The following is a 12,820-nucleotide window of genomic DNA, read 5'->3' as shown; positions in this document are numbered from 1 at the left end:
AGGCCCTCTATCGTGTAGGAACTACCTTCCTTTATGTGCCATCATGAGACCAATACAACATTTGGAGTGAATCTGACTATGGTTCATGAAGAGAGAATTATTTTGAGAATTAGCCTTACATATGCAAAGAATGGGTTGCTAATAGTTTCCTTGTTTTTCAAGATGGCAATACCAAATTCAGTGTGGTTTTTTGAAGTATTTGTAGCATATCTTAGCATATGTACTAATATGCATCTACTAGAATAGTGTGGTCATCAACGTTATTTTCACAATCTCCTTAGGGACAATTGTGATGAGTTCAAAGACTACATTTGGAGTGAATCTGACTTTTAGTCTATGAGAAGATTTTTACATAATCAAAAGTGAATTGTTAATAGTTTCCTTATTTTTAAAGATATCAATGCCAAACATGGTTCATCATGGTCATGTCTTTGACGATCCTAAAAAGTTGATTTACAAAGGAGTGGATTTACAAAGGATTTAAATGGACATGTAAAATCCGATTTCCTGAATTATCCATAACTCAGCTATCTCTTAACCAATCCCATAGCTCAAACTAAGTTAAGAGATTTACCATGGTGATACATACTGCATTTGGTGTTATTTCAAAGATTTAGTGTTTTTCAAAGATTTTCAAAAAGTTCCAAGATGGAGGAAAGTCTGTCCTGATGGACCTTATTTGTTATTGCATTTTTCTGACTGGTTGTCGTTCATTTTTCTTGACAGAGTGTGAAGATCCTGACCTACAAAGAGCCACAGAACCCAGAGTACCTGGAGTTTGTGTCCAACCTGAAGACGGACGCATTGAACATGTTCAACTTCACCGTAGAAGACTCGCTGGTAAGTGGGGATGGCTGATTGGTTACTTGACTGGTTTGTTGGTTGATTGACAGGCATTGGGAGGTCAGAATAGAAAGCAGGCAGAAATAAGTCAGTAAGAGTGGTAGAGACAAAAAATTGAGGACGTCTCTCTTACTCACAGGATGAACACTCAAGAAAATCCAACTTTGAAAAGCATTGTACCTATTTCAGACCCACAGGCAGAATGAAATAGACAAAAAGTATTAATTATTTTTTAATTTTTTTATTTCACCTTTATTTGACCAGGTAGACTAGTTGAGAACAAGTTCTCATCTGCAACTGCGACCTGGCCAAGATAAAGCAAAGCAGTTTGACACATACAACAACACAGAGTTACACATGGAATAAATAAACATACAATCAATAATACGGTAGAAAAAGTCTATATACAGCATGTGCAAGAGAGGTAGGATAAGAGAGGTAAGGCAATAAATAGGCAGTTGCGGCAAAGTAATTACATTATAGCAATTAAACACTGGAACGGTAGAATGTGCAGAAGATGAATGTGCAGGTAGAGATACTGGGGTGAAAAGGAGCACGATAGATAAATAAATAAATACAGTATGGGGATGAGGTAGATTGGATGGGCTATTTACAGATGAGCTATGTACAGGTGCAGTGATCTGTGAGCTGCTCTGACAGCTGGTGCTTAAAGCTAGTGAGGGAGATATGAGTCTCCAGCTTCAGAGATTTTTTGCAGTTCGTTCCAGTCATTGGCAGCAGAGAACTGGAAGGAGAGGCGGCCAAAGGAAGAATTGGCTTTGGGGGTGACCAGTGAGATATACCTGCTGGAGCGCGTGCTACGTGTGGGTGCTGCTATGTCGACCAGTGAGCTGAGATAAGGCGGGGCTTTACCAAGCAGAGACTTGTAGATGACCTGGAGCCAGTGGGTTTGGCGGCGAGTATGAAGCGAGGGCCAGCCAACGAGAGCATACAGGTCGCAGTGGTGGGTAGCATATGGGGCTTTGGTGACAAAATGGATGGCACTGTGGTAGACTACATCCAATTTGTTGAGTAGAGTGTTGGAGGCTATTTTGTAAATGACATCGCCGAAGTCGAGGATCGGTAGGATGGTCAGTTTTACGAGGGTATGTTTGGCAGCATGAGTGAAGGATGCTTTGTTGCGGAATAGTAAACCGCCTAATTCTCAGGACCAGATGCTAGAATATGCATATAATTGACAGCTTAGGATAGAAAACACTCTAAAGTTTCCAAAACTGTAAAAATATTGTCTGAGTATAACAGAACTGATATTGCAGGCGAAATCCTGAGAAAAATCCAATCAGGAAGTGGCTCTTATTTTGAAACCTCTGTCTTTCTATGCATCCCTATTGCCCATTGAAAGGGATATCAACCAGATTCCTTTTTTTTCAATGGCTTCCCTAAGGTGTCTACAGCCTTTAGACGTAGTTTCAGGCCTTTATTTTGAAGAATGAGCGTAAACGACTACATTGCGTCAGTGGCCAACTGAGGGCTCTCAGAGTGATTCTTGCGTAAAAGACAGAGGTAGTCATTTTTCCTCTCGCTCCTACTGAAAAGCCAATTGTCCCAGTTGATATATTAGTGTAGTTGATGACAATTCTTCCGGATCCGGGATGGGTAGTTCCAAGAGTTTTTAAGAGCCGTTGGAGGCCATGGAAGGAGAGTTGTATGGCATTGAAGCTAATCTGGAGGTTAGTTAACACAGTGTATTAAGAAGGGCCAGAGATATACAGAATGGTGTTGTCTGCGTAGAGGTGGATCAAAGAATCACCATCAGCAAGAGCGACATTGATGTATACAGAGAAGAGAGTCGGCCCTAGGATTGAACCCTGTGGCACACCCATAGAGACTGCCAGGGATGGGCAAACCCCTTTTGTAGGCCCGCTGACCAATAAAAAAAATCAAACCAAAGAATATTTTGGAACTCAGTCCTGGCCTCAACTTACTGTTGAGAGTTATAACAATATAATACAATAAAAGGTTAGAATAATAAAAGGTGCAATTTCAAAATTTGGTTGTGCATCAGCAGTCACTCAATTATCCCATGTCAGCAAATTATTTTTTAGATTGATACGGTAGTCTAGCGGCCAGCTATCTAAACGTGTAGTAATCATGGTCAAATCCCCAACTGGGGTCGGGCCAATTAATCATCAGTTATCATATTAAAAACAGCGAAATCTTTCCCTCAGCCGCATGGCAAAATGTGTAGAATTACAGGAAATGAATTTAACATTTTTTTGTTTTAGTTTTCGCTGTCATGAAGGGGATCGCTAAAATGTTTTGCTCGCAAGGTGGGTAACTGGCTCACTGTTACCGATGTGGGCCCAAACTGTACCACCTCTACCTGCCTTCACAATGCATGACCTTTCAAAGGCTGCTGGGACCAAGAGAGGACATCCAAGAGGCTGTAGAATTTTCATGACATCCCCTCAGTGCTAATGGATCTCATGGTAAAAAAACGTAGGTAGGTTTATTCTTCACCAATACGGATGTTCTGCAATGGGATGTGTGCAACACTAGTTCTTAAATGGTATTTGAATCGCAACCGTAGATATGGAATATTGTCATTTGATGCACCATTTTCAACGATTTAATAATGTCCTATGAGGTGTGGACGGAAAATTGTACGATATACTGCTATAGTAATTCCTCATTGTCCCCACTACAGATCCTTGGGTTGTCCCATTCCATGAACAGGGTTTACTGGATAAATGTTGCTTGTATGAATTATTCAGGGCAGAGCATGCCAGTTAAGCTTCTGGTGACATAAATGGGGTGGTTAAGACTCTGGCCCCTCGTATATCAAAAAACACCTTCACAATTTCCTCTACCCTCTCTTTTCTCCTCTCCCAATCTTTCTCTTTATTTAGATAGTTTTGCTCTCTCTGTCTCTCTCTCCCTCTCTCTCCTTTCCTGTTCTAAAACCAGCTGTAATTATTTATAGAAAGGTGAAGATTGGAGTCTATGCTTTGAATCTACAGCCTTAGAAAAAACAATGTTTTTTGGGGTTGAACCCTTTGAAGAACCCTTTTTGGTTCCAGGTAGAACCTGGAACCAAAAAGGGTCCTCCTATTTGGACAGCTGAAGAACCCTTTTGGAACCCTTTTTGTGTAGAGAATTAACATTCTGGTGTTTTGCCTTCTGGCTCTGGCTGGATTTGCTAGTATAGAATTAACTTAATTACCAGTATGCAATTATCAAACTGTAAGTATAGGTGTTGCATTTAAAATCCACTATTTTAAAGTCCGTCAGTGATCGCTGTGGGACATCTAGAAATGGACATTTCCTTGCACTTGGTTTGCACAATCCCTAAGTATGAATGTCAAGTAAAATGACAACTTAATTGTTGTCTGGCAACAGACTGTTGTCTGGCAACAGATTTAGATGTTCCACTTAAATGCTAAATTCTGCATGTTGGGACATGCAGTTCTGGTAACCATTGCTATAATAAATGGTTAGCTATGCATTCATTAAAAAAAACAATGTTATTTTTGGCTATGCTAATATAGTATAGGTTATAGAACCGATAACAAGCTCACAATGTGATATACTGTACAGAAGCATCTTGCAGAAATTAAAATAGGCTGAATGCCAGTGTCTTACTGCTTTTTCTGTCTCTGAGAATCCTGGTGTTGAAACATACAGTAGTAGCATTCATGAATCTCATGCGTCACCCTGTTTTCTAAGTGGATTATTGGGCTTGCTAGAGTGTATATTTTCCACACAAACCTGGCTTTCGATGGATGAAGTTATGACACAGGTCTTTTTACACTGCAAACAGGGATTTATCTGTCAAATAGAGCATATTGAGTTACATATCTCCCCTTGGGAAGATTTTGGGCATCTTTTTGGTGTGTGGCATCATGTTGTTTATGGAAAATAACAAACTGTTGCTTTATAGCCACTGCTGGGTTCAATGTCAGTGAGCTAAGGTTGTTGGAAAGTCTCTCACAGACTCTCATAAGCATGGTGGGGCTGACCTAAATTCGAGTGATAGGGCTGTGTGTCACACTCCAGTGTCTCTAGTCTCAGCCCAATCAATGGCCCCTCAGTTAGGAAGCTAGCGAGCTGGTCACTAATTAGCGCAGCAGCAGTCCAGGAAAGGTAGAAAGTTATGCTTCCCCTCTCATTTGGCACTTAGGAAAACTTGATGATATCCTAATTGCCATAGCAACACAGATCCAATGTAGAAATGGCAGCCATTATTGCACAGTATACTTGAGCAGCCCTGCTTATTACACTAGGAGACGGGCTAAAGTTCAGGCCAAACATCTATGTGGATTTGTCAGCTCGTGAAAGCAGTTCCAAGCATCTTTATTGCATTTGTGTGGTAGACATAGTAAGTTTCACCTAAATACACAAATGAAAATGTCTCTATGAACATTTTGTAAATTACACGGTTTGTGCAAGACATTAAATGTGTGAAACCATGTCAAGGTATATAAATGATGTTATTATGTTTGAGTTGTGGGAGGTAATAGCGTGAGGTGTAGGGGGAGTGTGGGTGTAGAGAGCTGCCTGGCTAAAATTCAGGGCTTTCCTCTGTAAGAGAGCTTAAATTGGTACTCAACGTCCCTAGGTGGTGCCTGCTAAAGTGCTGAACGAGAGATGTGGAGGGCAGGCGCTCCACCTTTATTAGAGCCTACAAGGGATGGAGTGTGGGGAATGTTGTTCGCTCAGGGGCCAGCTCATGTACCGGTGTCTGTCTGTGTCTGCCTGCCTGCCTGCCTGTTAAAGGTCCAATGCAGCCATTTTTATCTTAATATCAAATCCTTTCTGGATACAATTAAGTACCTAACTGTGATTGTTTTCAATTAAAATGGTAAAAATAATAGCTTCTTAGCAAGAGCAATTTCTCAAGCAAGAATTTTACTAGGACTGTCTGGGAGTGGCCTGCAAACTAGCTGTTATTGGCAGAGCAGAGAGGTTTGGAACTCTCTTTCTTATTGGTTTATTTACCAATTTACAGTGATGTCACCAGACAGGCCAAAACTCCATCCCACCAAACATCTCCTACACTAAAAGGGCATTATCATAATTTTCACAATTTCACAGTATTATTCCAACTTCATAGTGTGGAAGAATATATAAAGCACAGAGAAATCACATTTTTGACTGCACTGGGCCTTTAAGCCACATTTATGGTAGAAAGGTGGCGTCCTGGTGAGTCACAGACACAATTCTGTGCGACTCCACTGTGGCCAACACCTACTTAATTTTTCTGCTTTGCCGTCACATCGGTCTGCGACTCACCAGGATGAAACTTGCCTTTTCAAACATAAATTTGGCTTTTGTCTGTCTGTCCGCCCGTTAGTCCATCCGTCTGTCCTTCCTTCTGTCTTTTGCCAGTGAACAGCTCTCTCCACACACCAAGCTTTATTTTTCTGTCTTCTGTGTCTGTACTGGGCTTGAATCAGTCCACCTGGACACTGTTTTTGACATAGTAAAGTCTTTCAGCCGCCCAACACTTTAAATGCCCATATTGGAAGTTTATTTTTCTCGCCCCTACAACTACTTCTGCATGCTTTGGAGATTCATTATATACTCATAGTTTCATTATTAAACTCCTTCATATCTTCATCTCTTGTTACATGTGGGCAACAACGACAGCATCTGTCAAAATACCTAACACAGCACGAGTCACTAAAATCCAATCAGTACTGTACTTATTGATAATACACACTGAATCCCACAACATGTACAGAGTAAAAGGTCAATTTAAATAGAAACAGACATAGAAGAGAACTGGCTAAATACGCATAATGTTTGTTTATATTAAGCTTATGTTTGATTAATGTATGAAGGAATAGTTGGTTGGTTGGATGGGTGGGTGTATAGTTTGTCGGCAATGTTTCAGCTAACATTGCTTGGATTTTAAGGTTTGCTGGTGGATGGGTGGGAGGATGGATAGATAGGTGGATGGCTGGACGACAGGTAGCCTAGTGGTTAGAGCGTTGGACTAGTAACCGAAAGGTTGCAAGATCAAATCCCTGAGCTGACAAAGTAAAAATCTGTCATTCTGCTCCTGTACACTGTTCCTAGGCTGACATTGTAAATAAGAATTTGTTCTTAACGGACTTTCCAAGTTAAATAAACTTTCCTAGAATTATTGGCACCCTTGATAAAGATGAACAAAAGGACTGAATAAAATAAATAATACAAATACTGAGAGATATATTGTATCCTCCCAAAACATTTTTATTTTAAACGAATACAATTGCTCAGAGAAAGGTCCTGGGACTCTTCTTGAGGTCAATGGCATCATGAACCTTATCCAGTACCTGGACATTTTAGCCAAAAACCTGTTTGCCTCGGCCAGAGGGCTGAACATTGTAGGCAAGTGGATATTGTTCCAGCAAGACAATAACACATACAAATCCACAAAGAAATGGTTAATTGACCAGAAAATCAACATTTTGCAATGGGCATGTCAGTCTCCTGACTTGAATGGTCTAAGATCCCTCCCAAAGTGTTCTGCAGTCTTATAAAACATTTTAGAAAAAGTCTCAGTGCCGTTATCGTCGCAAGGTGAGGTATTGAAAGGTATTGAAAACAGGGGTGCCGATACCCCTATCTTTTTAAGATCAAGAATTATTACTTGTTAAACTAAATCTCTTTCTCTGAGTTTTTTTTTAGCATTCACTATAACTATAGTATTTATATTATTTATTTTATGCAATCTTTTTTTCATCTTTTATAAAGGGTGCCAATAATTCTGGAGCTGACTGTAGATGGCTTGAATTATGATTCAGTGAAAGAGACGAAGCTACTCCGAGGATATTCCAGTGGACTGTGCCATTTACAGCATCGTCAAGGTTCATTTACAGGGCTTCTCCAGCTGTCCCAAGTCCGCAGTGGGAGGTTAGACATATTTCTAACCACAGGGGAATAGGATCTATTTCTCCATGTCTGAGTGATGTGGAGATATGGCCAGTTTTGGCACAAGTGTAAATCCAAGCTCCTAGTCTGGGCTCTAACTCAAACAAATACAGGTTTTTACTTTTGAGCCTGTGTTAGGCATTCTATAATAGTTCATATTTATAGTTACACAGTTACATTCGGGGCCAGTAAATAATCCCTATGTCAGCGTGAACTCTTTCAAGGGCTATTCAAGACACACAGTCGTGCTTACAAACCGAGTAACATACAGGCTTGACTCTGGCTCACACGCACACACACACTTACACGCACAAACAAACACACTGTTATGGATACTCTCAGACGTGAGACGTGTGTCTGAGAGAGGTAGAGGACTAAAAAGTGACTGAAAAGATAGACAGGTGGAAAAGTAACAATAAACAGATGAAGAGGAGAGAACAACAGATGGTATGAGAGTGGATATAACAAGATTTGATGACGGTCCTCCTCCCTCCATCTTTCTAGACGAACCTGATAGCAGGAGGCTTCTATGACGGGGTAATGCTTTACTCTCAGGCCCTGAACGAGACCATGGCCGAGGGAGGGGGCCGGCCGCGAGGTGACATCGTCACCAAGAGGATGTGGAACCGCACGTACCATGGTGAGTCAATGCAGATACACACACACACACAAACAATGCCCGTATCAATACAATATTCCAAACTTATTTTGCAGTAGTGCCATACCATCCATTTGAAATGATATGGTTGTTTTTGGTAAGATCACTATTTAGCTCACTTTAAGGCTTGTGCGTTGGACAGAAAATGTCACCCATCATCTGTACACTTTTGGGGAAAAAAAGGTGCTATCTAGAACCTAAAGAGTTCTACCTGGAACCAAAAAGGGTTCTCCTACGGGGACAGCCGAAGAACCCTTTTGGAGCCCTTTTTTCTAAGAAGTGTACATATAGCTTACACAATGAGATAGATGCCACAATATGCTGTACAAAATATTACAATAACAATCCCACATAAAAAATACTATGGTATACAATGATATAAATACTATAGTATTCACTGTAGTGTTTTTGAGAACTTTACTGTAGTATTCACTGTAGTATTCACTGTAGTATACTGTAACATTTATAGTTAACTATAGTATAAATAATGTAGTAAAATAAAACTGTAGTATATACTATATTATAAACTGGGTTGTTCGCGTCCTGAATGCTGATTGGCTGACAGCCGTGTTATATAATGGCAATAAGGCACTTCGGGGGTTTGTGGTATATGGCCAATATACAACAGCTAAGGGCTGTATCCAGGCACTCTGCATTGGCCATACACCACACCCACTCAGGCCTTATTGCTTAAGTAATTAATGTAGTGTTTTTGCAGATTGTAGTACACTGCAGACTGTAGTATATACCGTAGCTTTTGCAGACTAGTATACTGTAGTGTTTGCAGACATTAATCTATTATTTACCATAGTGTTAATGTCTTTGACTTATAAATGGAGTCGTTCTCCTTTTATTTTTTTTTACAATGACAGCCTAGGAACAGTTGGTTATCTGCCTTGTTCAGGGGCAGAACAACACATTTTTACCTTGGGGATTCAATCTAGCAACCTTTCGGTTACTGGCCCTACTCTCTAACCACTAGGCTACCTGCTTCCCCAAATTCCTCCTTGAGGAATTAGTTATTATTATTATTATTTTAATTGAACCTTTATTTAACTAGGCAAGTCAGTTAAGAACACATTCTTATTTACAATGATGGCCTACCAAAAGGCAAAAGGCCTGCTGTGGAGACGGAGGCTGGGATTAAACATTTAAAATAAAATAAAAATATAGGACAAAACACACATCACGACAAGAGAGACACCACAACACTACATAAAGAGAGAACTAAGACAACATAGCATGGCAGCAACACATAACACAGCATGGTAGCAAACATAATGGAGAAATAATAAAATAGCACATTTTCCATAACCTGTAAATCAAATCAATCAAAATCCAATAAAATGTAATGTTATTGGGTCACATGATTCGTAGAAAACAAGTGTAGACTAACAGTGAAATGCTTACTTATGGGCCCTTCCCAACAACGCAGAGAGAAAGGGAAATAATATCACAAGGAATAAATAGACAAGGAGTAACGATAACTTTGTACACGGGGTACCAGTACCGAGTTGACGTGCAGGCTGCGAGGTAATTGAGGTAGATGCAGTATGTACAGTGCCGTCAAAGTATTCACACCCCTCGACTTTTTCCACATCGTGTTGCGTTATAGCCTACTTTTTTTAAATCACTGGCCTACTCACAATACCCCATAATGTGCAAAGTGGAATAATATTATTAGAAATGTTTAAACATTTATAAAAAATGAAAAGCAGAAATGTCTTGAGTCAATAAGTATTCAACCCCTTTGTTATGGCAAGTCAAAATAATTTCAGAAGTAAAACATTTGCTTAACAATTTGCATGCTCACTCTGCAATAATAGTGTTTAACATCATTATTTTATAACTACCTCATCTCTTGTACGCCACACATACAATTATCTCTAAGGTCCCTCAGTCGAGCAGTGAATTTCAAACATTGATTCAGCTACAATGACCAGGGAGGTTTTCCAATGCCTTGCAAAAGATGGAACCTATTGGTAGATGGGTAAAAGAAAAAGCAGACATTGAGCATGGTGAAGTTATTAAAAACCCTTTTGATGTTGTATCAATACACCCAATACATCCAAAACATGCATACTGTTTTCAGCAAGGCACTAAAGTAATACAGCAGATGTAATTCATTTTTTGTCCTGAATACAAAGTGCTCTGTGTTGTATTAGATTTGCATCCCTAACATTACTGAGTACCACTCTCCATATTTTCAAGCATAGTGGTGGCTGCATCATGTTATGGGTATGCTTGTAATCGTTAATAACTGGGGAGTTTTTCCGAATAAAAAGTAAATGTCACAGGCAAAATCCTATAAGAAAACCTGGTTCAGTCTGCTTTCCACCAGACACTGGGTGATGAATTCACCTTTCAGCAGGACAATAACCTAAAATACAAGGCCAACTCTACACTGGAGTTGATTACCAAGAAGACAGGGAATGTTTGTGAGTGGCCGAGTTACAGTTTTGACTTAAATCTACTTTAAAATCTGTGTCGGTGTCTAATAATGATCAACAACCAATTTGATGGAGCATGAAGAATTTTGAAAGGAATAATGGGCAAATGTTGCACAATCCGTTCCCTGAAAGTGGCAGCTCTAGCCTTTATTACAGTGCGAATGGTACCTGTATTTTGTGGCTTCTGGTTGGGATATGTACATGCCAAGGTTTCCCTTAGGAAAATGTGGCACCGGACAGCGTTACCGGGAAGATTTAAATTAGGGCATCCACCCACTGTGCTCAAAATGACAGAAATCACATTTAAATTATGGTAATGCATCTTAACAGAACATGCAACTAATGTAATGAAGCAGTCAATAAAATGTCATTTTCAAACATTTGCCAAAATGCAATTCACAGGAAAAGACCCGTTCTAAACATATGAACCTGATAGCTGTTCCATATGTGACAGATGAAAATCTCTTCTAGAAACTTAGAAAGGGGGGTAATCTAAACATTCAACAACTAGGATGGATTGCTAATACGACTAGGATTGTGCCTTTGGCTTCATGGAAAACGAAATAAAGTTGATATGAAAATCAATAGAACGGGAGAGAGAAAGCATAGCGGATCTAATAGGGAAGTAAACGGAAATCAATTTGCCAAAATTATATTATTACTCCTAATTCAAAATACTTCACCAGAAAGCATGACTTAGCCACAGAGGAAATGAGGATCATAAGCTTCTTTAAAAAAATATCTGTGGATTGTTTCAAATCCCAAGCTCGTAGGCCTATGCCTATTTTGGAAGCCCGCAATTTGGGCAGCGTGCGTGACGATAGGCCTAGCTGATTACCGAGTGGTGGCTGTCAGTGAAAAGCATCTAAAATATGTGTGAAGATAATGTGTCTTGAGTATAATTTTAAATGTTGAGACAAGAAGGGAGGGATGTGTGGCGAAGATACAGTGCATATCAAAATATTCAGACCCCTTGACTTTTTTCATATTTTGTTACGTTACAGTCTTACTCTAAAATATATATATTTTTTTATCCCTCATAAATCTACACACAATACCCCATAATGACAAAGCAAAAACTAGGTTTCAGACATTTTTGCTAAAGTATTAAAAAAACAGAAATATCACAAGTATTCAGAACCTTTACTCAGTACTTTGTTGAAGTACCTTTGATAGCAATTACTGCCTCGAGTTTTCTTGGGTATGACACTATAATCTTGGTGCACCTGTATTTGGGGAGTTTCTCCCATTCTTCTCTGCAGATCCTCTCAAGCTCTGTCAGGTTGGATTTGGAGCATCGCTGCACAGCTATTTTCAGTCTCTCCAGAGATGTTCGATCAGGTTCAAGTCTGGGCTCTGGCAGGGCCACTCAAAGACTTGTCCCGAAGCCAAGACAACGCAGGAGTGGCTATGTGCTTATGGTTGTTGTTCTGTTGGAAGGTGAACCTTCACCTCAGTGCTCTGGAGCAGGTTTTCATCAAGGATCTCTCTGTACTTTGCTCCGTTCGATCCTGACTAGCCTCCCAGTCCCTGCCGCTGAAAAACATCCCCACAGCATGATGCTGCCACCACCATGCTTCACTGTAGAGATGGTGCCAGGTTTCCTCCAGACATGACGCTTGGCATTCAGACCAAAGAGTTCAATCTTCTTTTCATCAGACCAGAGAATCTTGTTTTTCATGGTCTGACAGTCCTTTAGGTGCCCTCTGTAAAACTCCAAGCGGGCTGTCATGTGCCTTTTACTGAGGAGTGGCTTCCGTCTGGCAACTCTACCATAAAGACCTGATTGGTGGAGTGCTGAAGAGATGGTTGTCCTTCTGGAAGGTTCTCCCACCTCCACAGAGGAACTCTGGAGCTCTGTCAGAGTGACTATCAGGTTCTTTGTCAACTTCCTGACCTAGGCCCTTCTCCTCTGACTGCTCAGTTTGGCCGGGCGGTCATCTCTAGGAAGGTGGGTCCAAACTTATTCCATTTATGAATGATAGAGGTC

At 40.2% G+C, this 12,820-nt stretch overlaps 1 protein-coding gene across 2 annotated transcripts in view; it reads left to right on the top strand.

Moving 5' to 3' along the window:
• LOC112229340 (atrial natriuretic peptide receptor 1) overlaps positions 1-12,820 on the top strand; it is a 102,350-nt gene that overhangs the window by 34,072 nt on the left and 55,458 nt on the right. For both annotated transcript variants that reach the window (XM_042310093.1, XM_042310094.1), the window contains exons 4-5: positions 727-840; positions 8,227-8,362. In XM_042310093.1, the coding sequence (XP_042166027.1) occupies positions 727-840; positions 8,227-8,362 (250 nt within the window). The remainder of the gene's footprint in view (positions 1-726; positions 841-8,226; positions 8,363-12,820) is intronic.

The sequence above is a fragment of the Oncorhynchus tshawytscha genome, linkage group LG31 (assembly GCF_018296145.1).
Source record: "Oncorhynchus tshawytscha isolate Ot180627B linkage group LG31, Otsh_v2.0, whole genome shotgun sequence".
NCBI classification, from domain to species: domain Eukaryota; kingdom Metazoa; phylum Chordata; class Actinopteri; order Salmoniformes; family Salmonidae; genus Oncorhynchus; species Oncorhynchus tshawytscha.
Note: the sequence above shows the minus strand (reverse complement) of the source record. Positions and strands in the feature narration are given on the sequence as shown.